This window comes from Pholcus phalangioides, unplaced genomic scaffold, assembly GCF_987345545.1.
Source record: "Pholcus phalangioides strain wild (caught in Gottingen) unplaced genomic scaffold, Ppha-v1.0 ptg000007l_1, whole genome shotgun sequence".
Classification (NCBI taxonomy): Eukaryota; Metazoa; Arthropoda; class Arachnida; order Araneae; family Pholcidae; genus Pholcus; species Pholcus phalangioides.
In genome coordinates this window covers 55,345,036-55,371,085 of record NW_028301600.1, presented here as the reverse complement: position 1 = coordinate 55,371,085, position 26,050 = coordinate 55,345,036, and the positions used below count along the sequence as shown (strand labels likewise).

At 34.3% G+C, this 26,050-nt stretch overlaps 1 protein-coding gene across 2 annotated transcripts in view; it reads right to left on the bottom strand.

Moving 5' to 3' along the window:
- Window positions 1-6,800: 6,800 nt before the first annotated feature.
- Meltrin (disintegrin and metalloproteinase domain-containing protein meltrin) overlaps window positions 6,801-26,050 on the bottom strand; it is a 143,662-nt gene continuing 124,412 nt past the window's right edge. Inside the window, exons 16-20 of one of the 2 annotated variants that reach the window (XM_089233569.1) lie at window positions 19,481-19,682; window positions 15,172-15,249; window positions 12,124-12,235; window positions 11,719-11,860; window positions 6,801-7,825 (exon numbers count right to left, since the gene is read on the bottom strand). In XM_089233569.1, the coding sequence (XP_089089695.1) occupies window positions 6,886-7,825; window positions 11,719-11,860; window positions 12,124-12,235; window positions 15,172-15,249; window positions 19,481-19,682 (1,474 nt within the window). In that variant the 3' untranslated portion in view covers window positions 6,801-6,885. The remainder of the gene's footprint in view (window positions 7,826-11,718; window positions 11,861-12,123; window positions 12,236-15,171; window positions 15,250-19,480; window positions 19,683-26,050) is intronic. The other variant, XM_089233570.1, reaches the window with a different exon arrangement.

Sequence of the window (26,050 nt, the reverse complement as noted above, 5' to 3'; positions counted from 1 at the left end):
CGTAACACAGCTATGTTCATCTCAGAATTCACTTTCAAGCCCCTACTTGGATGTTTTCAGTGCACACATTCTTTCAGTGCTAGCCTCTTAGCATCAAGCTGAATGGTCTGGATATTCTAGGGGATTATTTTTTCTATCTGTGATGCAGAAATGATCTGACCATATCACATGAGAGAACACCTACAAGCCTGACTAGATTGTGTACATGGTATAAAATAAAAAAAAGATCTCTAGTATCTCATCTTCCTTTAAATTCTTCATCCAATTGTTCATATCAGCCTTCTGTAACATCTTAACTAATTCTAGTGTTTCTTTAGTATTTTATGAAACTTATCTTCAAATTTTGGGCTTTATCTGGAATGAATTAAATGATTTTCCTTAGAAATCTATAGGAGATGTTTCAGCTAACAAATGTGATTCTGGCATGAATTATCTTCATTAGCCAAAATATGGCAGTATTGGTAGATAGTTTTCACTTCTGATTGTTTCTCTCATGGAAAAAAATTATAATCTCCACTAAAACAATCTCATACATTCAATCCCACAAAAATTTTCTGTAAAAATAGATGACTGATTCAGAACTTGGATTGATATCAAAGTTTGTTGCTTGGTGCTTCTAATAAATGCTTCAACACAATTTTATACTTTTATACTTTATATTTTTGAACTTATTTCTCGAAGAACAAAATTTGGATTAATTTTAAGAATAAAGTATAAGAGAGAGCTTTCTTACATTTATTAGAATATTTTTAATTTGAGGAATGGTGTCTACTCTTTCTAAAACAAAATTGAGCAAAAATTATTTTACCCCAAATTGTTCAATTTTTCCTTATGGCAGTGGTTCTTAATCTTTTTGAGACTGCGGCCCGGTAAATCAAAATTAATATAATATGAAATCAATAAACAATTAATTATACATTATTTATATGATAATCAAATATATTAGTTAACTAACTAGAAATGGCCAACTCAGACACCTTTAACTGTAAAATTTGTCATATCTTGCAGTATGATTGATGTCACAGCTTGATACAGGGCTGCTGCCCCGTGTTTTTTTTTTTTTTACTGGTCCCCTGTGATTGAGAAACATTGTTTTATGGTGACTGACAGTGACTTACTAACAAAATACTTTCTTATACGAAAATTTTTTTTTATTAATTGTGACTTTCTCTTAGTGAGCCTTAGTTTAAAAAATTAATTATTTCAAATAGATGAGACTATTTCACATTTGTGATAAAATTATATTCAGAATCATCACTTGAACAAAGGGAAATCTAATGAGAAGAAAAGTAGAACATAATTTTTTCAGCACTTTAATCATTAAAACTGATGCACAAACGATGGTGAATATTTTATTATTAAAGCCGGGATTACACTATAAAAGTATGATGAAAGATCTTTTACAAAACTTGAAAAAAACAAGCAATAAGCCTATTGGTTAAATTTGCTTGAATGTAACCAATGCACTTATACTGATTGCATTTTTCAATTTTTAAAAAAGAACTTTTATAACACTTTTATAGTGTAATCCTGGCCTAACTTAAGTAATCACTATATGAAAGGAACAAATTTTTCTGAAAAACATTGTCCCATGAAAGTATGGAATGGGAATAGATTTAATTCTGTTTAAATGACATATAGTCGAACCCCAGTTTAAAGGATTAGATAAAACTGAAGTTTTTATTTGCTAAATCAAAGAAAATTGTTTTATCAATGTTGAGATGAACACAATATATATACAGGAACTGAATGTTAAATCAAAAAGTTTGTTAAATCAGAGTTCATTATATTGGGATTCAACTGTATTTCATTTGACTTTGATTTTGACTTGATATAAACAAGACAATTCTTGCAATGCAAGTAACACATATAGCAATGCTTCCTCCTATATAGATAAGGAATAATCTATAGAACACTTTGTGTATTAGTTTTTTATGGAGCATAATCACAATTAAGCTGAAAAAATTCACTTTCTCTCACTGTAGGGAATGATATTTTAACCAGTTCAGTGGTAGGGCACAAGTAGTTTTTGGGGCTCTTTTTATAATTTTAATGGATGATCAGATTACATATAGAAAATGCTGTGTACGTGTGCTTAGTTATTTATAACACACATTTTTTGATTGTTACAGTAAGAGTTATATTTGAGCTCCATATTTTTGGAATTATCCCTTTTTTATGGGCATTTTTTTTCAGCCACTTTTTTGAGCATTTTGCCTGTTGTGGCCTTTATATTTGTTAATGGAACCTTTCAATAGTTTAGGGGACCCTGTCTGACTTGAGTTGCTTTCCAGTGTGGCTGTGGTTAAAAAACACCACTCTGACCGGGAGTGACATTCATGGCACAAGCCCGTGAAAGACTGTCTCATCCTCTTGTTGTGTGTTAATGCAAGCAGGGATCACAAATTGAAGCCCCTTGGATCTTTTGTAGAAACAGCAAAAGAAAAAAAATCGATATTCTCAATAATTTAAGAAAGCTTGAAACCGTAAGTATAAACATTTATCTTCTTTGATAAGCATTTTTCAAAATTCACCTTGACCTGCAAAACTGATATAAAGTCACGTTTCCAACAATGAAAATATAAGATATGATGTTTAGAAACATTCTATATAACCTCATGATTTTCTTCTACATGGTATTCTTGCCTCTTTTAAGGTGAAATTTATGACTAGAATTGCCACAATGACATGGATTACCCTAACAAATATAGTGGCATAAAAAAGGTATAACCCATTTATATACATAACTTTGCAAAAGTCTGTCTTCTTAAATATCTGGCAATACAGTCTTTATCCTTTCGTAGTTGGATAAAAATTGGATTATATTAGTAATAGTGTATTTGAAAATCCTTGTTTTTCAGTTACCCCTTACATATAAATATAGACACTTTCTAGAGAGAATTTATTTAATCAGATCATATCCTCTTTTGTGAGCACTTTGTGTTTGTCACAATTCATATGATAGAGCAAGTAGAGAAAATTTATTAAACTTTATGAATGCAACAGAGATTGATGGTTTTAAATTAATACTTTTTAATAATAACTAATGGTGGATTATCATTAAACATATAAATAAGGAGCTAAGAATTTCTATCAACAATGCAGAAATGAAAAAAAAAGGATTGAGCGGATGGGAGATAATTATTTTGAACCAAGAGTCTGCTGATGCAAGAGCTTTACTACATATACAAATGTAAGAAAATGATTACTTTTCAAAATTTGTAAGTGAAATAACAAACTATATCTAATTTTATGGAGAAAAACAAGAATATTGATTCATAGCAAACAAGTAAGTAGTAATTAATATTCAGATAAAAATATGTTTTAATACCACTAAACTTGCTGTATCTGCATGTAATTCATTCCAGTGCTCTTTGTGGATAGTGAGAAACCATATCAGTAAAAAATCTGTTAGGTATATATGGTCAATGCAAATTTTTACAAACCCGTATGAACGAAAAACTAGTTCATAAAATTGATAGTTTGTAAATAGAAAAGACGTTCAAAGCAATAGTATATTTTTGGGAACAAAAAAATTAGTTTGTAAAAATGTGCAAGCAATTGGAGTTTCCTAAAAATCAAACATCGACTGTATAAAGGGAACAATGCAAGAAAGAGAAAAAAACAAATATTTTTTATCCCATATAATTAAAAGAAAATTATCACAACAAAGCTAAGAAAACAATTTCAACATTTAAATTGTCATAAGAATATTAAAAATAATTGCTTAGCACTGTGCTAATTAAATACTATGGCTTATAATTCAAGAAAAAGACTGCTGAGATTAATTTAAAAGAAAACCAAAAAACATTGACATTAACAGCATAGCCATTTTTTAAGCCTTTTACAGTTGTTCATAGGTTCTTTTCTTACAATAATCATTGTCTACAAGAATATGAAATTTACTTTTTAAATGTATTAATTTTAAACATGTGTTAAAATATATTTACCACATGAAAGCAGACATACCGTAAAAGAGAAGTTACCAGAAGTGACTGCAGAAAGAGATTACCTTTCGGGTGAGATCACAGACATAAGAGCATCAATGCAAGTATAACCAAAATATGATGAATAAAATGTTTTCATCACAATATGGATAACTTACGTTGATGTTCTTATGTCTATTAACTAAAAGGCCCGCCATTTTGTTGTACCTAGAAGATACCAGTCAAAATAACCGGAGTTTAATTTTCATTACCTTCTCCAAATTTTTACAAATTTTCTCGTCTTTAAATGCACATATGAGTGTAGGTAAGAAACGGGCAGAGATGGACTTTAATGTGTGTGGAGGGCACGTTGATGATTGCTGGGGATGGGCATGATGATGATGTCAATTTATATATAATACATTAGATCAGTAGGCTCTGCCTTTGACGCTGACCTCGTATCTCCACCCATGGTAAGAAATGAAATATAAATTACAAGGTTTTCTTCGAATAAAATTACACAATTAAATTTTATTTTCAATTCAAAAAAATTTCTCCTAGCATAATTGATGAAAAATATTGATACCCTGAACATTATATAACTAGTTGCATTCGCACATCACGCTTTTTACATTTTTCAATACCTATATTACATTGCAAATGCACTTTCTGCTTACAGATTTCTAACTCATTGAAAATATATACCACTTCTCTTGCTGAATAGTGCGACCTGACATTGTTGTCCTTTTCCTGATACCATGGTGATTGTCGTTGTAATTAGCAAAATTCTGATTTCTGAGCAAATAAGGTTCGCTAAGCTTACTAGCTAATTTCAACAAAAAGGAAATTCCAGTTTTATATTTTTTTCTACAAATTGATCAAGCATTTAGTGATGCTAAGTAGAAATCTTGCAAAAAACGCATGCTCATAAATGAGTGATACTCACACCGATTGCTTTCGAGCCATCTAAACAAAACCATACCTTGTTGCATTATAAAACTCAATGGTTTCAGGAAAATTTTCTTCACTTCACTTTGGGAATATATATTTCACAACTTCAATGCATTGAACTTTGTATAGGAGAAAAATATTTCCTTTTTTCTCACTCACTCTAGAAAACAATGTAATTTTTATGTGTTATTAAACATGTTTCTTGTAAAGGTCCTTTTTGAACTTAACATGAAATTTATTTTCTCAATTTTTATTATCATTCCTATCAGGGTATTACTATTCTGTTTCAGTTTTTGAGAACGTATTGGTGAAGTAAAACAGTCATTCAGTGGTTACACATTTCTACTAGCTTTTAGGTAAGATTCACTGATTTACATTGCTACATTTTTGGCTAAACTGGTATTATTTCATGGTTAGTTGGCCAGTAAGGATGCTTTTAATTAGATGAAGCAAGAACGTCTATATTAGAAGAAATTTGATGTCACGGTTTGACAAAATTATAACACAAAATAGCTGCTGTGCATGCAATGCAAGTGTCTGTAACATTACCGGTCATGGTCCTTCTAGGTATAACTAAAAATATCTTGGCTGACTTTTTTTTTGAAATTGATGGTAGTTGGGCAGTATAATGTTTCTATATTTTTAGGAAAAGTTGTGATATTTCAGCAATCTAAACAATATGGTTAATAGTAAAAATCAAGCGAAAAGATTGAATAAGGTCAAAATGACCAGTGTGGTCCTTCTAGTGTTAAAAGTAACTGTGTTTTGATCACAATCCAGAATGTTACATTTCAAATAAGTGTAGATTTTTAGGGAAAAAATTGCATAGGTCGGAATTCAAAATGTCCACAAAATTTAAACATGGTATATGCTCTTGTATAAGCTGATACCCCCCCCCCCTTTTCATTTGAGAACCATCAAAACTGCAAAAAATTTAAAATCAGTGTACAAGCGACCGTAAAAATAGTAACATTTTGAAGAAAAAACATATGTTTTATGATGCAAAAGTTACAATGAAAAATGATCAAAAAACCTTCAAAATTTCTCTTTTCCCCTCTTCCAAATTTTTGGTAGAAACATTACAAAACTGAAATAACATTTTTCTAGAAGGTAAATTAATAAAACAGGGATGCACAACCCTTTCAGACTACTGGTTAGATGTGAGAGATGGGTACCATTCATCAGTCACAAATTTATGTACATATGGTGTTTTGTCAATTGATACTTTTGTCAGCTACTTTTTTTGCAGGGTTGTCTTAACACAAGGGCTCATCTGGGTACTGCCTGGGAAGGGCCTCTTAGTGCATGAGGGGCCTCAGATGACCTTGCATAGCAATTATTGATTTTGTACCACTTTTTAGGGACCTTGGTGCATTGCTTGGCCTAGAGCTCATGATGCTGTTAGCATGGCCCTGCTTTTGCAAGCAGGTTTGAACCCACTTTATGAGTCGGAGGTTTCACACTATCTTTTTTCTCTTCAAAAACTGCCCATATATAAGCTACTTCCTTTCCTCGAACATAGGACCACATTTTTGAACAAAATTACTTGTCTTAGACACGATTATGTAAAGTACGTAAAATATTTTAAGCAGTTTTTTTCCTTGAGTGTTGTACAAGATTTTCAAATTTCATGTGGTTCTGCATAGCATGTAATATTCTTATATATGCAAACTAACAGGTATAAAATATGAAAATAAGCAGTCCATTTTACTGAAATTTCCTGAAAATTGTGTGTTCATAAAATTAGCCTTCCATGATAAAAATACAAGAAAAACATTTTCATGCATGTCTGAGATAACTATGATCAGAAACACAACTGTTACTTTTAAAATCAAAATACACAGGAAACTATGTGAAGCAGCATTAGTTTTGAAGAGATGATATTTTCTCTACAAATATTTATCTTTGAATGCTCACCCGAATAGTTTCAATAGCACAGATAATTAAATATCACAGCAACAAGTTTCAAATTGCGAAATCAGAAATTGCTAATTGAGAAAAACGTTAATCATACTTGTGAGTTATTTGGAGTGGGAGGTAATGGCCTTGTCTTAAAAGGAGGCCTGACGAGTGATGAGTTCATGACTGATTGTGAAACACATTTAGAATTTTCAAATTTTTTTGCCAGTGACTGAACCACAGATGGCTGACCAATATGTGCACTATGATGATGAGAAGGCATAAATATACCTCTTTTATCACTATTCCCACAATTCTGATCCTCTTGTATAGATTTTCCATCTTGCACTGTACCAGCAGTGCTTTTGGTAAGATACTGACTAGATTTATCTTGAAGTTTTTTTGTTTGATCGCTTCTCTGTTGTCCATTCTGCTGTGATAAAGCTGAAAGAGCATTAGAACAGTCTGAAGTTTTGCAATCATTATAACAAGTAGATAGCGATGATGAAAAAAGCTCTACTTTTCCTGAAGCAGACAGATCTGATGATCTTAGCACCACTTGTGGCTTATGAATTTTAGGTTCAGATGAGGGCTTTGGTGGAGGTGGTCGGGGAGGTGGGCAGCTTGGTCGGGATGCTGTCATACTAAGCGGTCGTCCACAAATACTTTCACTTGGGGTTCTCAAACTGGCTGTTCTTACAACACAGGGAATTGTAGCTTTTGTGGCAGATGTCCAAGATGGACTTCTTTGAGGCCCATTATGTAAACCACTGTCTGGTCTGGGAGGAGCTGGTCTCACTGGTATAGGTTTGTGCAATGTAGAGTTATCATATGAGTTTTTGGTATCCATTTCACATTTATTGGAGCAAATATTTCCATTCAACATGGTCTCCCTTGGAATGAGGGAGGATGAATTTGTGTTCAAAACATTCTGTGCACTGCTATGAATAGGAGCTGATATTTCAAGTGTTCGTAAACTATTACGATCAAAATTGAATTTTGAAGGAAGTTGTGGTGGCTTTTTCTGAATGGATTGCTTAGCTCTGCACCTAAAAATGTAAGATAAAAGGAAATTACATTTGAATCATAAAAGTAATGTTAAAAAAAAAAAAAAAAGAAATATTAAAATGTATTATTGAAAAAAGTTCTATATATAAAAAACCAATTTTTTTTCAAGTAGATACAGTAAAACCTTGATATAATGATACCGTGCCGACCAAGAAAAAATATCATTGTAGACAGATTATCATTATATTAAGTATCGTAGTAGCGAGGTTTCACCTTATGTTGATGTTTGCATTCCTTTCCTTCCTATTGATAATAGTTCAAATATCAATATCAATGCTAGAGTAGATTCACTTCCAGATTTTTAATAACTGTTCTTTAATCATAAATCAAACCATTCCAGAATACCCCAAATAAAAACATATATGAGAAATTGTCAGAAAGAGACAACCGTTTAATCAGCATTGACATGATATCTCATCACCTTGGAAGCGTCTTATTTTAGCACTAACAATCTCAGACATTTTGTAAAGCCAATTTCTCAATAGAAAACTCCCCCCCCCCCAGTTGCTCACTCTCTTCAAGGTCAATGATGTCACACCCCAAGTCATCTGAGTGTCGCCATTCTTCAACTGTTGTTATGCCAGCGCGTTCCAGCTATCAAGACTAACAAGCAGACTTTTGCTGTCAGTATGAGAAATCTTTTAAATGTTTCCTTTATTTCATTAATCATTATTTGAATAATTTATTTAAAATTTTAATAAACTAATTTTGTCAAACTTGAAATCTCTTTGGAATAATTTGTCTCACTCTTACTGTGTACCTCTGCAAAAATTCTCGGAATCAGAACCTGGGTTGTACGCAGTTAAACTCGTTGCAATATTATCAGATGCACATGGCAAAAGTGCATCCAATGATATCACTTTGGTTTCAATATCTCTTGCTGTCTGGGCACCAAGCCTGATGCCCTGATTCGTAACAATTTTTTTTCGCCATATCTTGAGCAGTTCACAACAAAAATACATGCCATTAGTGTTGTTTGCTAGCTATTCCAAGGACAAAGCTCTGATGATAATGATATAATTTCATTATGTACCTAACATGCAGTTCAACACACAAAAAGGTATTCACGTCAGAACTTGCGGCCATGTCCATGACACAGCCTATCCAAATATTTTTTACAGCAATGAATATAGAAAATTATTATTAGTTCTATTCGGAAATTGTGTTATGACTACAGTGTTTCCCGAAAATAAGACCTACACCAAAAATAAGCCTTACCCTGAAAATAAACCCTAGTTAAAATCAATCGGATGCATTTAGTACACATGACGGATGTATTGAACCATATATATATATATATATATATATATATAAATAATGGTTTTATTATTTATTATCAAACAAAAATATAAATGAATGATTTCATTGAAATTAATACATTAAAACCTCTTGTGCGGTTACCGGTGGGACAAAAAAATTTATCCATGAAACAGTGGTGACCGTTAATGAGGTATTTGAAATGTACACTTTTATTATACGGAGAAAATTATTATTTGGTCGTAAAAGAAAGGTGACAGCATCTAAGGGGTGTCTGTCAGAGGAGTTTTACTGTAGTTGAAATAAATTATAATAAAAACTACAATAACATTTTCTTTAACACCCAAGCAGGTATCCTTGGACGAGAGGTGAACGCCTACATAAACAGATGAATTTGAGACTTTGACTTTTATCAAAGGGAAATGAAGAAAATTACTCGAGAAACCTCAAAACACCCAGGCTCTGTTGGAAGAAGCAATGTAAGCGCTTCACCCCCCCCCCCTTCCCCGGGCATCTCCAGCAAAATCAGAATTTATTGATACGTCAAAGATTACAGTATCATAATTAAAATTATGTAAATCGAAGAATCAAATGAATCAAGTAAAAGTCAAAGTGCAACGGGCACAGATAATAAACAATTATAGAAAGTTGTATAAAATCATTGCAAAAGGCACAATCAGAAGTTTGATCTATCAGGGATTGTATGACAGAAAGGTGGAGCACCCCATTCCGCTCGGACAGTTCAAACCACCGTCTGTACTCTTGAGCACTAACGATCTTGAAAATTTCTTTTAGGCTTCATTACATTATGGATTCATCCTGATCCTTGCTTTCAAACATTTATTTATTGCCACAGCATTTCTAACAATAAAGAAAAAAAGCAACATGTCATATTTTGGCTGCCCAATGAATGCAGTTGTCATAAGCAAACAACCAGTACAGATCGATGCTGCGGACCGAATGAACACACCGTCTTGGATGGTTCTGAAACTTTAAGTAAACTGAACTTCTTGTTTACTTTAAGCCATGACACCTAAAGGAAACGTTTTATGAAGTTTGGCGTTTGCAATCATCAGGGCTCCCACTCAAAAAATAAGAAAAAGTAGGAAAACGCAGGACTAAAAAGTAGGATGGGGGAGGGTAACCCCCCCTTAGACAGCATAATCGTAGCATAATGGAAAAAAATCATTAAAAAATTCCCAAATAATTAAAAAAAAAAATTTCAATTTTGAATTAACTTTTTTTTTTTTCATAGCACTATTTTAATTTCCTATAAGATTGACTCAAGCCAAAGCAAAATGATAAATGACTTGGTTACAAAACCAATTTTTGGCCAAAACAGTGTACTAGCAACCACAGATGATTCTTTGCTGTCTCTCCTCATATATATTACATTCTTTTTTGGAGTCTTCCGAAGTGCAGAGCTTGTCAACTCTCTTCGACAATGCACAGCAAATTTTGAAGACGTACGTTTTTTAAGAATGACACTCCTTTGAGACCGCTTTCAAAAGCACAGTGCAAAATGTGCAGATTACAAGATCCGATGTAAATAAAGCAAGGTGAACCAGATAGTTTTACTGCATTGTCCATCATTTTTTAAAGAGATTTGTTAACATTTTACTGTTCAATGCCAGTGTAATCATTTTAGACAAATGAAGCACTTCCATTTCTAGCTCTTTGCTGAGCATTGTAAATATTGTTTATGCCTCTTCATGCCTTAAAAATACAGAAGACAACTGAATGCTATTGGGTAGCATCAGAATCACTAAACCTAGAATAGGCCTATGTATCCAACTGCTTTGAAATGCAAACTGTTGTTTCACCTGTACACAAAATGTGCATCATAATTTTGAATGATGACTGCTAGTTACTGTCCAAGACCATGAAGTAATAAATACAAAATTATTTTTCCATCCAGACAGAAGTTTTTAATGACTACTATACTTGTTGAACCCTCAAACTTAAGCAAATAAAAAATTAATAAACCAAATGGTCCACATACACCCCCCCCCCCAAGTAACCTTGAAAATGATACAATTTCTGCTTTGGCAGAATCATTAATTGCATTCTCCAACATTTGTAATATTTGGCAATATATCAATGATTTCCTGCTCAATTAAAATCAATTACACAAATTTTGTCGATAGGATTTGGTAAAAAAGTAGGAAAAGTAGGACAAAAACTAGAAAGTAGGACAAAACCAAGAAAGTAGGACAAAACCAAGAAAGTAGGACATTTTACCAAAAAGTAGGACGAGTGGGAGCCCTGCATCATTCAAAGATGTCTTCAAAAACAAAGATATTCTGACAAAAAATATGCCTTAGTGTGGTTTTTCAGGATGCTCCTAATATGTCCTACCCCAAAAATAAGCCCTAGTGTATTTTTTGAAGAAAATATTGATATAAGACCGTGTATTATTTTCGGGGAAACACGATATTATGTATTCGAATAAAAATTCCTAATAATATGTCAAAATTGTCAACTACAAAACTGCATTGAAAAATGGTTCTTTTAAATTGTTTTCACCTAAAATGAAGGAATAGAATCGCTTCACATCACATGAAATATGCAGCCACTACCTTTCACAATAATAGTGTAAGAAAAAAAAAATTTTTACTTTATATTGGCTTTTCGAGCTTTTGTAATCCACCAGGTCTTGAAATGTGTTCGAAAGTGATACATAGCACATGAGGAAAAAATGACCAGTGGAACTAAACCAAGGAAGATGACATACATTGAAACAACCACCATGTGACCTACTGAATTGAAAAATAATTCACAAATTTTAAAATGTTCAATAGGCTGAAAATCAAATGTATTATAATTTTTATAACAATAAAATTATTTGATTCAAACCTAATATACATTCAATTATAAAATTATGCACATAAATGTCAGGTTTATAATATCCAAAATTTAGTTGATATGTGTTTCTGTTTTATGTCATATTTCAATTGCTGAAATCATATTATTATAAAAAAATATACAAGATAGATTCACTAGAACTGATGAGATTACTAACCACCCGGATCAGAAACAGGTCCACTGTCTATACTTCCACCAGAACCAGGTGTGTTACAGTAAGGAGGACCATATCCTTTATAGCAGTGACAATGACCATTGTTATTGCAAACCTGTAAAATAATAAGAGAAATTAAGAAATCGTATACATTAAAGTATAAAATTTCAAATTAATCTTTATACATAAGGAATTCAAATTTAGGAAATCACTTGCAATGACATTATCATGTAAAAAATGAGAGAATGTAGAGTTTTATTTGGGTAAGTTTTGTGTTAACCCGTCGCATGTCATGAATCCTATCAATTTTTTAAACGAAATATATTTCAGGTTTCTCTGAGCAGAAAGTAGCCAAAAAAGGAAGATACGATTACATTAATGAGTAATAAGGAAGAAAAAAAGAGATGTCTAGTTGTATTTTTTTCCTGTGTGTGGATTCAAAACTTGTTTTCATGATGCTATTTGTGTGTAGAGATAAATATACAATAACAATAGAAGGTTTAAGATAACACAACAATAGATGATAACAATATAGATACAGTACATTGAGACTGGGGGACGTTGAGTAAATATTTGGTGAATTTATAGTTTTCTGCAGAGCTTGAAAGTGGCATGAAACATCAGTTTTTTTGTAAGCACGCATAAATCAAAGACAAGAATATTATGTTCTCAGTAGGAACTTGTAATCAAGACCCGATGTTGGTATTTACCTTCAAGGGCTGAATATTAATGTACCATTTATGTGATTTTTTTTATTGAAAAGTGTAGATTCATTTTGATCAATTAGTTTTGATAAGAGCTTTCAAATTCTTGCACTATGCATAGTGGCACAGATCCGATTCAGGACACCTTTCACCAATACGAATGGTTTTCACTAGTTTCTTATATGGAAAAACTTGCCATAATGATCATTCCCCATTTTCGGACTTTTCTGTGGGAGGGAGGGCATGGAATGAAACTGTATAATGCATAGTATTTCACTTCGTAATGGAATAAAAGTTCTCAGTGCCAAGGTGGGAGGGGGTATTTTACTGCAACATCTACAGAGGGCCTGTATAACATGGCCCTCTGTTGATTTGGATAATCATTGTCATAGATCGGGGTCCTCAACCTTTCTTGAGTGGTGAGCGCGGCCTATACCCATCATCAAATGAAGAGCATATCATACAGCAACTTCAACATTCATATACCTGAAATCTGCATTAATTGTAATCATTGAATATAATTTTTATAAGGTGTACAATTGAAGCGTTGATCAAGTACTCACGAGCATGAAATCAGACACGTGCATTGATCACTCTTGATGCTCCAAGGAGCACCACGAGCATTTCTTTTCCACAAGTACAGAGCTTGTGAAAGCTTAGGGCCATGTGTTGCTACAGCTTTAACCCATCTCAGGGAGGGGAGAAGCCAGATGAAATATTAAATTATACGGTTAATTCAAACATTTGCATGATTTCTTTTTTTCTGTTGCAGTGTCCCTGAATTTCTAATCCATTGAGTTCATTTGAATGAAAGTAGGTAAGTCAAGGAACTGCAACATCACGTCAAAAACTAACAACAGTTATTGTCATCACACATATTATTTAAGGAAAAAACAAATTATATTTTATTTTATATAGCACTTCATATGATTTCTGAGAACAGAAAATGTGCATAGAAAAAGTGCATTGGCATATGTTTGCATCTTTTCTCAATGAATTTATTTTAAAGCACATCCCCTAGGACAAAAATGAGTGGGGAAAAGACCTTTGTGAGTGAAAAAAGAATGTGTTTTCAGGGCTGCTTTGTTAGGCACACACGGCATAAAAATAGCAGTGAAGGATTGGTGTTTCTATTTCTTCCATTTAACTCCCAATGTAATATTACGTCAGAAACAGGTTAAATATATTTTAAATTTCACAACTCTATAACATTCCAATTTTTATTTTATATTCTGATTTTAAGGGATACATATACAGTGAAACCTGTATGAAACGGAACGTCTACAGACTGAAATAATATTCCATTTTAGACAGATTTCCATTTTATAAAGGTGCAAATAAAAGCACTAATCATTGAATGGACTATATTTGTATTCTGTTTAGGACAGATTTCCATCTTAGATAGGGGTTTCACTGTATATACACATGAAAATAATGATAGCAAATTTTTAATGAGTAAAAAAAGGCATTAGCACAGATTATTTTTTCTCATTCTGCTTTTGCTTGATCATGTTTTTCTGACACAATTTTTTCTGTGATTTCACATATATAGTCTATTCATATTACTGTAACCACCTCTTCTTTTGACACCAACTGCATGCAGGTAATGAAATAAGGCAATGGTTTTCAACTTGTGTTCTGCTACCCCCCATTCCAGAAATATAAAATAAATCATTAAATTTAGTAAATAAATAAATAAAAAAAAAAGAAAAAAAAAGAGTCCTATATAAAAAAAAATGACTCTTCTAAACAAGCTATTCAGATTCTTTAAAACGTGATGGCAATCTGCTTTCCAGCCAAGCATCACGGTATGTCTGCAACTGGAACGTTTGTAAAATATTTGCTAGCTTGTGTCAGTCAAGTGTACCTTTCTCCAATATTTCAACACTGGAATACTTACATAATACTTGAATAGCCCTTTATACGAAGATTAGCTATTGTATATCTGTTACGGCCATGACAACTTGTTGAATCATTCAACAATGTTAAAATTTTTTCTGCTTATAATTCCATGGAATCTTACCACAAGGCCACAATAAAGTTTCAAAAAAAAAAGTGACTGACACACAAATTTCTGATCTGTAATTTTTGTTTCATTTTTCCCATTCACAAGTTTTTGATTTAGCAAGCTAATTGTTTAAATTTATTCAAGTTTGTAAAAACAAGCATAGACTGTGTAAAGATTTTCATGTAGTACGGTATATTTGATGGAAACTAAATATATTCTAGGTAGAGCTCCAGCCAATATTGTTGTTTATAGGCACTTCCTTTTGGAGTATAAATATCATAGCTAAAAGAGCCATTCTTATATAGAATCATTTTTTAAAAATAATCAGTTCTCACTTACCCCATTATCATTGCAATCAAGAGGACATTTTGTTTTTCTGACAACATCAACTGGAATGCACTTTTGGTTGATACACATCTGTAAAAATAAATTTCACAAATGTATTTACGTTTTCAGAAATGTTAATAACTTGATTAATTTAAAATATCAAAAACGACAATTAATAATTTGCATTCTCTTGGTTAAAAAACTTGTATCATTTACTATCATTCAAATTGACAACACCACCAATCTAAAAAAATTTTCAGTTCATTTACATGTGTCAAATTTTTGTAAAATAATCCAAGTGTAATTGTAATTTGTGTTAATTGCATTTTTAATTGGGTTGCTGTATTTTTGAAACATATGACAACCATATTTTTATGGGCATCTTTTTATCAGCCACCTCGTTGGGCATTTTGCCTGTTGTGGCGTTGTATTTGTATTTGTATTTGGGGATTAATGATGAAAAAATGTCTTTGTTGTTTATATTTTGCATGTTGTCATATTTTTGCATGATTTTTGTTATTTTTATTTGACAGATTCTACAATTTAGCCTCATGATTTGAAAATACAAATTAACAAATAAAAAATTATTGTCTGAGACTTTCATGGCTAGCATTCAGTGACTTACAAGTGGTTTCCGGGCTGTTAGGCCATGGTCTAAGGCATTTTCTTCGTGACAAATCACCCACATCTTTGACAGGCATTGTCTGAGGTTAAACGCACATAGGTCTTCGTGAAAAGCAAGAAAGGCTTCATACATCTAGTGTCATATCGACATGTTCTCTATATATACTTCTGAGTCTTGATCAGCCACAGAACGACAATGGCTGGTTTGTTGTGCTCTGATTGGCTGTGTGTGGTGCCTAGTGGTGATTGGCTGTAAAGGTCATTTCTTCTCTGGCTCTCATTGAGGGCACATCTCAGCTCTCTGCACCACTGAAGTAATCGGACCCTAGTGGGGTGCACCTTCATCTCCTCCTTTCAATTTATGTTGTGGTGCTTGAATATTTCAATGGCTTCTCTATGAAGACAAACATGGCAGTGCACCTCCGATGATATTATCTCTGTATTTTCAAATTTAATTTTGTGCTGGTTTCCCATATATATTCTGCAATGACTGAACTTTCCCTTTTTCCCAGACAGCAGCTTCTCTGATGTTTCTTAATAACTGTAGCAGTACTTCTTTTTGTTGTTTCTTAATTATTGTAGCAGTACTTCTTTTTGTTGTTCCTTAATTATTGTAGCAGTACTTCTTTTTGTTGTTCCTTAGTTATTGTAGCAGTACTTCTTTTTGTTGTTCCTATGTATACTTTTCCACATGAGCATGGAACCCGGTAAACACCTACCTGCCATGCAAAGAGGGACTCTCTGATCTCTTGTAGAGCATATGTGTTAAGTTTCTGGTGGGTTTGAAAATGAGCTTGATGGTGAACATTTCCAAAATTCTCCTAATTCAATTGGTGACCTTCTGGATGTACAACAAATAGGCTTAGGATAAGGTGCTGAAGAGGCACTCCTTCGTGAAAGGATCCATGCAACTCTTTGAGCTCTCGCTAAAGTCAATGTTAAACTGTTCCTGATGCACCTGAAACTGAGCAACTTACTAGAACCCATGGACTGGATAAAAATAGACTCCTTAACATACACAGCAATAGAAATAAGGAAGGAAAGAAACACAGAGTGCATCAGATAAGAAAATTTGATAAAGAGAAAATCAAACACCATCACTCACTCACTGATTCATTGCTATTGAAATGACCAGTGTAACATATCGCTTCTTGGGCTGTATGTTCTATTCATTGTCATGCGATCACTAACCCTCCTAGTGACATCTAGTTGATTTCCCGGGAGAGGATCCGGTTGTGCCATCGGATTCATGAATAATTTCATGTATAACGATATAATTTAATGTAGTGAAATAATGTATGTAATGAAAATATGTTGAAATAACTTATCTCACAGCTCACAGAAGACATCCACAGACTTCCATCCGTATTAATAATCTCATGATCTCAATAATGATAGCCATGTTGACATCATGGATTCCTCATCTTGTCTAGATTGTTGTCACCCGAAATTACAATAGTGCTCAAAACATATATTCAATGCTATGTGTTCATATGTAAAATATGTCAATGATGCCATAAATTTCTTCATGCGCTGGAGGTCAGCCACACATCAATTGGTCGAACATCACACCAGTTCCCGTTAGCTATAAATAATTCGAGTAGAAAACAGCAATGACATTCATCTTCCGACTTGCTCTTGTAGTGTTGTGGAAGACAGATGCTTTTCACTTAATGTACATACTAACAACACAACGTTTTTGTGATTCTTCTAACTATGTGATACTAATTATCTTCAAGGTGAAACACAAATTACTACTCCGGATGGTCCAGGTGGTTTGTTTTTAGTAATAGTGTTTTCTGAGATCCATTCATCAATGTACTTGTAAATGTTTTAGTTGAGATGAAGTGGTTCAACCTGTATAAGTGATATCCTCTTACGTTGTGAAATACGTCTAGCTGCTAAAATGTTGATCATCCTGGGTGCTCTTCAGAGCTGATTACAAGTAATGATGGCCATCATCCGATGAGATCATTTGGAATGATCCAGTATGCATTCATCTTGCTGATCTACTAACATGCTGATGTATGTGTTCTACAACTTCAATGCTGCTTGATTGGTCCCGGACTTGCGATCATGAACTCTCACCCTCCAGAATGGTTTGATTACTCGATCATTTTCAGATCCTGCAGTGAAGTTGTGATGATCTATTAGATCAAGGGATCATTATCGACATAAATGGGTGCGATCATTCTCTAAAACATATCAAGATCATGGCTAATGTACTTTAATGATAAAATTGAATTAACAAATTGTTAATGTAACTTACTATTTCTGATTAGTAATTGAATCATTGTGAATATGGAGGCTGCAATAAAAGCGTTGCCTGAAAGAAGAAGCTGACGACATCAGAATCGAAAGACCTCAAACTACGAAGATTCCTGGAACATCTTAACAATATTCACACAGCTATCAAATTCATAATGGAGACTGAGAAAAATACACAGATCGAGTTTCTGGATGTCCTGGTGAACAGAACTGATGACAACCGCTTAGGAGCACAGCATTTTTAGGAAATCTACTCATACAGACCAGTATTTCTGCAAAAACTCCAATCACCATTTGAGACAGAAGAGAAGCATGCTAAAGACACTGGTGACGTAACCATGTGAGCCGCAACATCTAGACACAGAACTGATTCATCTACAGAAGGCCTTTAAAGCTAACTGTTATACGATAAAAGAGATTCAAAGAGCCACATGACCTTGAATGAGAAACAACGTTAACGAAGGAAATCAGGAACCCAGAGTCAAAAAGCCTATTTACCATACGTCCAGGAAGTCACCAATTGCATTGGGAGGGTTTTGGAAGAGTTCAACATTAAGCTCCTTTTCAAACCCACCAGAAATTTAGTGCAATCTCTATGCTCTGTAAAAGATATATAGACAGAGAACATGTCTACAACACTAGATGTATGAAGCCTTTAGAGAGAAACAATGTCACTCTCTGCCGTTCATATGAAGTACAAAAGCCTTGATAACCAAGCTGAGATCGAGATGTAGTTCGGAAAGAAAATTCACATTGTTCTGTGGGGAATCGAACCACCAATCTCTCACTGGGCGAGTGTTCTAACCATTGAACTACAGAGGACAGACATTTTCCTTTCTTAGAGCATATGTATAAATGCTGAATGGGACAGTGCGTGGACAGCCTCCTCCGTATGAACAGCGGAGAGTGACATCATTTATCTCTATATGTCGCTATCTGGGGGCTAATGTCGTAAGAGCTATTAGCTGAGCTAGGAGGCTGTCCATGCGCAGTCCCGTTCAGCATTCATACATACGCTCTATGGAAGGGAAATTTCTGTCCTCTGTAGTTAAATGGTTAGAACACTCACCCAGACAGTGAGAGATTGGTGGTTCGACTCCCCACAGAGGAATGTGAATTTTCTTTCCGAACTACATCTCGATCTCCGCTTGGTTACCTAGGCTTTCGTACTTCGTATGAAGCCTTTGTTGCTTGACATGGAGACCCATGTGCATTTAACCTCAGAAGATGCCTGCCACAGATGTGGGCAAAACATCAGGAAGAAAATGCCTTAGACCATGGCCTAACAGCCTGGAAACCACTTGCAAGTCAAACAACCAATTTTTATTTATTTACTCTTTCTGATTCTTGTTTCTTATTGATGAGTTACTATTTTGCAAATAATAAAATACATTAATTAATTATTTAGAAGAAAAACAGAATATTCAACCTTATCCTTAGCACATTTAGCACCATTTGGTGTTAAGCCCGGATCAACATTGTACAATCCAAGGTCAACAATAGCTGATCTGCAAGTAAAAATTTTTCCTCGAACACTGATAAAAGATCGTGCTAAAATAGCAGCAGATTCCATGCCAAATTCCAGTTTCTCATTGAGATGGGTGCAATGAAGCATTCCACAGAGAATGTCTCTAAAAAAATGAATTTATGTGTTACTTACAACATTCAAATTGAAAACTGGTAGTAAAACATTCAAAACTTATTGTATACATCTGTTCAGACATTTTTTTAACAAGGGAGAATTATATTGAAATTCTTAATATATTTATTATTATTCTTAATATACAGTAAAACCTCTTTAAGTCGTCACTCCGGTTAAGTCGTCATTTTTCTTCAGGCCTTTCCACCTCTCATAGACAACAATGTTATTAAACCCTCATTTACTCGTCGCTAATTTTGGTTAACTCGTCACTATGAAAAAATTTGAGATAGTGGAACAAATGATTTTTATGGCGACCATTAAAAAAAGAGTGTGTTAATAGCATTGCCATATGCTTAAAAGTCACCATAAAATCCTACATATCCAAACGGAACAGTTTAAGTAACGAAAGTTACGCTGGGGAAGTTCATTTGCCGACTGAGGTTTTTGGAACGTTGGAAACTGTTCAAGCTAGATCTCATTTCTGCATGGGCTCTACTGGAGAAACTGGGGAAACCGCGAGACACCCAAGCTCTGTCACAAGAAGCAACGTAAGCACTTCGGCCCCCAGGGGGGAGGACCAGGGCATCTCCGGCAAAACCAAAATTTATTGATACGTCAAAGATTACACATAGTGCATAAATCAAAGAATCAAATTAATCAAGTCAAAGTGCAACGGACACAGATAATAAATAATCATAGAAAGCATGGGCTCTCCTAACTTAGGGCTTGAAATTTAAACAAAATATCTTTGTTAAAAAAATTAGACATTTTTTCCAAAGTTGGTCTTCTGTTTACTTTTCCCTGCCTAGGGCCCCTCCACCAAGTCAAAAGTGTTCGAGATTACTTTGTATTTGTATCATGAACTACTGATGAAGAATTAAAATACTAAAATTAAATTTGATGTCTATGTAAAATTAATGTGCAATAGAGAGTTCTATTATGAAGAAAAGCTACTTATAGCTTTAGACTAACAGTTGCTCTGTTAGTCTAAATTAAAAATTACTAGTATAAATCAAAGCGTACAGTACATTTTACCACAATAATTCAAATAATAAAAGGTAAAAAATTGCTATTATTTTTTCTTTCGCAATCTATAAATTTTATTAATATTGTTATTTTGATTCACATTTTAATAAATGTCATATTACTTTAAATTTATATGATTTTCACAACATTGCACATTGAAACTGACGGCACTCTGCTTAAGTCGTCACTCGGCTTAAGCCATCATAATTTTTTGATAACTTGGGGTGACGACTTATCGAGGTTTTACTGTATATACATATATAACGTAAATAAAAAATGAGTGATAGTATAGAAATGTTGTTGTGAAATGTATTTCAATTAATTATTTAATACTTTACTGTTTTCTTTTTTTCATCTTCAATATTGTTGAAGTTAGTAGATCTGAAATTCCTTGTGAACATGTTTTTTTAGTCTCTCAGTCTTCATAAACAATTCAGTAAATCCATAATTGAACATAGCATTAAGGTTGTAGATAGCTAATTTCATGGTGAATGTGTACAACTTTGATACCATTTCGTGATAGTGATATAAATTTGATGTCATATTAGGATGGCCACGTGTAATTACACATAATTATGTTATAGTTCAGGAATTATAAATGCAGTGATCTCTCACTTATGATCGGAGCAACAAGAAAAAGATATGCATAAGTGAGAGAGGTATATGAGTGAAAATCAAGAAATATTTATCTAAAAAATATATAAAGGGTGATTCAAAACTCTTCAACCTCCCTAAAAGTTTGTATGTGTCAAGGTGGAAAAGTCATGGCACACTTTTCCCCCTCTTTTGACATATGACATAGTGTTTTTTGTAATCGAGAGTTATTCATATCATATTTATGTGTCATGTTTTTGTGTCATAATTATGTGTCATGTGTTTTGTGTTGTAAGAAAATAAGTTTGTTGTCCTTTTTTTTTTTTTTTTTTTTCAGTTGGGAAAACGAGTAGGTTACACACATTTTTTTTTTGTACACACGGTATGTGTTTTCGAAATTTTTGATTTTCCACACGATGTCGTGGACTTTGACCGATTTTTCTAAATTAATCCCCTGGAAATTTTGCTCCTTGGTGTCAACAGTCAACCGATTTTGAGGCATCTTTGTTGAAAAAATTAAGAGTTTGTAAAAATTTAAATTTGTTCCAGGATAGTGAAGCAGGAGATGGCCATTTTTCGAACTTTCGTTTCCGATCTCGAAGGTGACGCGGAGAGAATATTTTTTTTTCTGTTTGTTTGTTTATTTTTGCAGAGGGAAACACACAAAATTACCGCTTTTCGTGTTTGAAACTTTTTGCAACGTCATCAGAAATTTTCTAGAGGATGAGACATACATGCTGATCTATTTTGTGGAATCATTAATTAAGTAATTCATTAATAATTTCTTTTTTTTTGAAATGGAAACTTACACACGTACCGTTGATATTTGTTAACGTTGAATTTGAATAATAATTCTGATTGGAAAATATTTAGATATTTCAAGAAAGTGTATTCTATGTGTCATCTTGAATTTAAAATCATGTGTTAATTAATTTTTTTAATTTTCTCTGTCATATGACGAAATTCTTTCTGTATCATTAATTATGCGTCGAAGTATGTCATGTGACCTATCATTGGAACGCGGAATTAATTTCCCGTCTAATGGTCAAATTTGATTTGTATTTTTTTAATGATGTGTGTGTATAATTAAGCGTTTTCCTTTTTGTATAACATTTATGCATTGTCCTTGGGATCAGAAGAGACTCCCCGTAGGAAGAAAGTTTCGTTCAGGGCGTTATTTTGTCTGGATTTTAGACTTGCCCTTTCACCTTAATTGGTCAAAATTGATGTCATAAAAATTTACGCCACGAATCAAAGTGTGCGCATTTTCGAAGCCACGCCCACTTTTCATTTTACTTATACCCTCGAAACGTCGGTGGGTTGGTCATTCTTTAGTCAGTTTTGGTTAGTCGTTGGTCAGTCTTGGTGCAGTCTTCCGTGTTTTCTCTCGTCGAGAAAAACGCGGTAAATTTGATGTTAGTAATGTGAAATCGTTCTCGTGAGATGTTGCAGTTTGCTACCGCAGTAGTTTCTTCATTTTGTTGCCGAGGCAAATCCTGAAGCCTGTCACCATGTCCAGAGCAGAGCAGAGACGGAGAAGGATCCGGAGAGTTTTGTCCTATCTTGGATAGACCGCCTGTTTCCCGATGTCTCTAGAACTTGATTCGAGATCCAAGAACTGTGGCAGGAACACTGACCCCTGGGTGGCAGAACGTCGAGTCACTCGGAATTTGTGAGTATGTGAGATATTTCCTCTTTGTTCTCTCTCTCATTCACCATTTCTTATGAGTTCATGGCGGTGATCCGAAAATTTGTTAAGTTGTTGTTAATATCATGATTTCATTGAGGTTAGATCAAACTCCCCCCCGTTGAATTATTCAGTCAAGTAGAAATTTCTTTAATGTGTCTTAATGCTAATGATCGCTATGGCAATGCACCCATTTGTGTTTATTTCAATATGTTTGTTTCGCTGTTTAAAGTAAAGGTTTGTTAAATGTTGATGTTGGAAAAGCGTTTATTTTCTGCTATAAGAGACTTTTGAATTTGCTCAATGTCAGTTTTGAAGTATTTTAAATGATGCTGCTGTATTGTTAAAATATCTCATTGAGGAAGAAAAGTAATTAAAATTTAATTATCTTAACTATTATGAATGTGTATGTGTGACTTGTAGTGATTTGGTTTTTTTTTACTTGTTTTCATGTGGTAAATGTTAATTATGATGGAACACTAGCACTCCCCGTTGATAAGGGTTATTTTGTGGTCAAGGTAACCACGCTCTGTATGCCCTATTCGAATCACTGGCCTAAGTGTTGAAAGATATTCATATAAGGGGAAAAATGATCATAGTTCATAAATAAAATTGTTATGGTAAAATATATCTTGGGGAGAACACCATAACATATTGGTGCCGTGTTCTCTATAGAAAACCCAATATAACATATTGGTGCCGTTCCCACTCGAATTGGAGTGCTCAGTGCAACACACTGTAAGCTAACAAGGTTTCTCTTTTGTTTGTTTGTTGCAATACATCAAGTTTGTTAATGTGTCATGCAAGTCACACACAAAAAAAAAAAATTCATTTGAAAGTATATAGTATATATGTGTATATATATTTTGTGAGTTAGAGCATTTATCATTTTGTTATAACAGTTAATATACATGATACAAGGTATTGTTGATCGAATCATTTAGGGGTGACCTCTTTCACTTTTTTTTTCCTACATCTCATTGATTTGTTTTGAGTGACACACATACATTGACCATGGCACAAGCACAAGATACACAAGCTCTGTGGCCTATTCTCATGGGTGCTTATAATAATTTGCCCATATTCTCTGGCACAGCTGAACCCTCAGCTCGTGAACTGTTTCGTTGCATTGACAATGCTGCTGCATTGGCAGGCTGGAATGCCCCACAGAAAAAACAACTTGTACTGCAGAAGTGTGCAGGCAAGGTGGCCTCACACTTGCGAGAAAATGAGTACAGAGTATCTCAGCTTACCTATGATCAATTGAAAGAGTACTTAATTGAGCGTTTCGATGCTCATGTCACTCCTGAACACACATTAGCACAACTCACCAGTTCAGTCCAACAGGATGATGAAAAAGTGAAAGACTTTGCAGACAGATTGGAAGCTCTTTCTCGTAAAGCAGTGCCAGTCACTGAAGGTGAGGATGAATCTGTCACGACCTTGAGGAATTCACTCCTCCTTTCTAGATTTACTCATGGTGTCAAACCCACACTTAGACAGTTGATGGCGACACAAGGTCCCACCACATTTCAAGCTGCAGTGCAGATCGCTCACCGAATTGAGTCTGTGACTAACATGACAGATCTCACAGCTTGGGCTGCCGTAGCTTCACAAACCACACCTCAACCATCTCTTCCACAGGTGCAGTCGCACGTGACTCCCTCAGTGTCACACAGTGTTGATTCAGACATGCTAATGTCACTTATGGACAAGGTACAGTCACTTGAAAAGTCATTGAAAGAATTGTCACTTTTAACTCAGGCTAGTGCACCAACTACTCGTTCACGTTCACCAAATTTTCATTCGTCTACTCAAAGTGCTCAACCACAAAACTTCCAGTCACATAATGTACCCTACAGTGACACTCGTAAGCATCCAGTTACATGCTTTTATTGTGGATATCGTGGCCATGTTGTTAGAGAATGCCGCAAAAGGTTGAGAGACCAGTCCTCTCGTCAGTCTAACACTTACTCACGTGGACACTCTTCTCGTAACCAGCCATTTCATCGTCCACAATTTTCACGTCCTAACCAGAATCGTCCTGTCAGAAGCTCACGCTCCACACGTAATGAGAATACACAGTTACAAAAACATGAAACTAGGCCTACATCACCAAAAACCACAAATGAAAACAATGCACGCTCCTCTTCTCCAAGAAGGGTCACTTTTCAAGACAATGTGCAGACAAATGAAGAGACTGTAGACTGTTCTGAGTCGGACAAATCACTACCAGTTGTTGATGTCACAGTGGATGGTCGTAAACTCCCATGTCTTGTTGATTCAGGTGCTTCGCTCACTCTGATTTCTCATGTTTGGTGTCGAAACAATCAATTGACTCATAAGTACACACATATAACGCCTGTTGTCATTAAAGGTGTATCCGGAGAGACACTTAAAATTCAAGACACTATCACTCTTTCTTTCCAAATTTTGGACAAAACAGTAGAGCAGACATTTTTTGTTATTCCTGCTAGTTCGTCACAGTTGTATGAAGCTCTCTTAGGAGTTGACTTCTTGACTAAGCACAAGGCTCACTTCACGTTCTCTGCAAATGGTATGATACTGACATTCCCAGACTCTAAACAAGAATGGTCAACTACACACAGAATAGCATATGGTAGGTCAACCAAACAAGTCAAAATTCCTCCACACTCAGAGATATTCATTCCCATTGTTGTCAAACCTCGTGTGTCGTCTAATCTTTTGGTAGTTGACAGAAAACGTCCACTTGTCCAAGTGTTTCATGTATCAAGTTTTTCAAAATCCTTTGAAGTGGTTAAAAAGAATCTTCGTGTTGCAGCAGAAATCCAAGAGTCGAATCGTTCAGTGAAAGCAGTTGACAAAAACATACAGGTTGGAGACCACGTATACCTTTTCACTCCTAAAGTGCCACCTCACCTTTCGAAGAAATTTTTCAAGAAAAACACAGGACCGTACAAAGTAGTAGATAAGCTGTCACCAGTGAGTTTTCGTATCCAGAAAGTCAATAATGAGCAGGATACCCAGGTTGTCCATGTGGACAGATTGTCAAGACCACATACAAAATC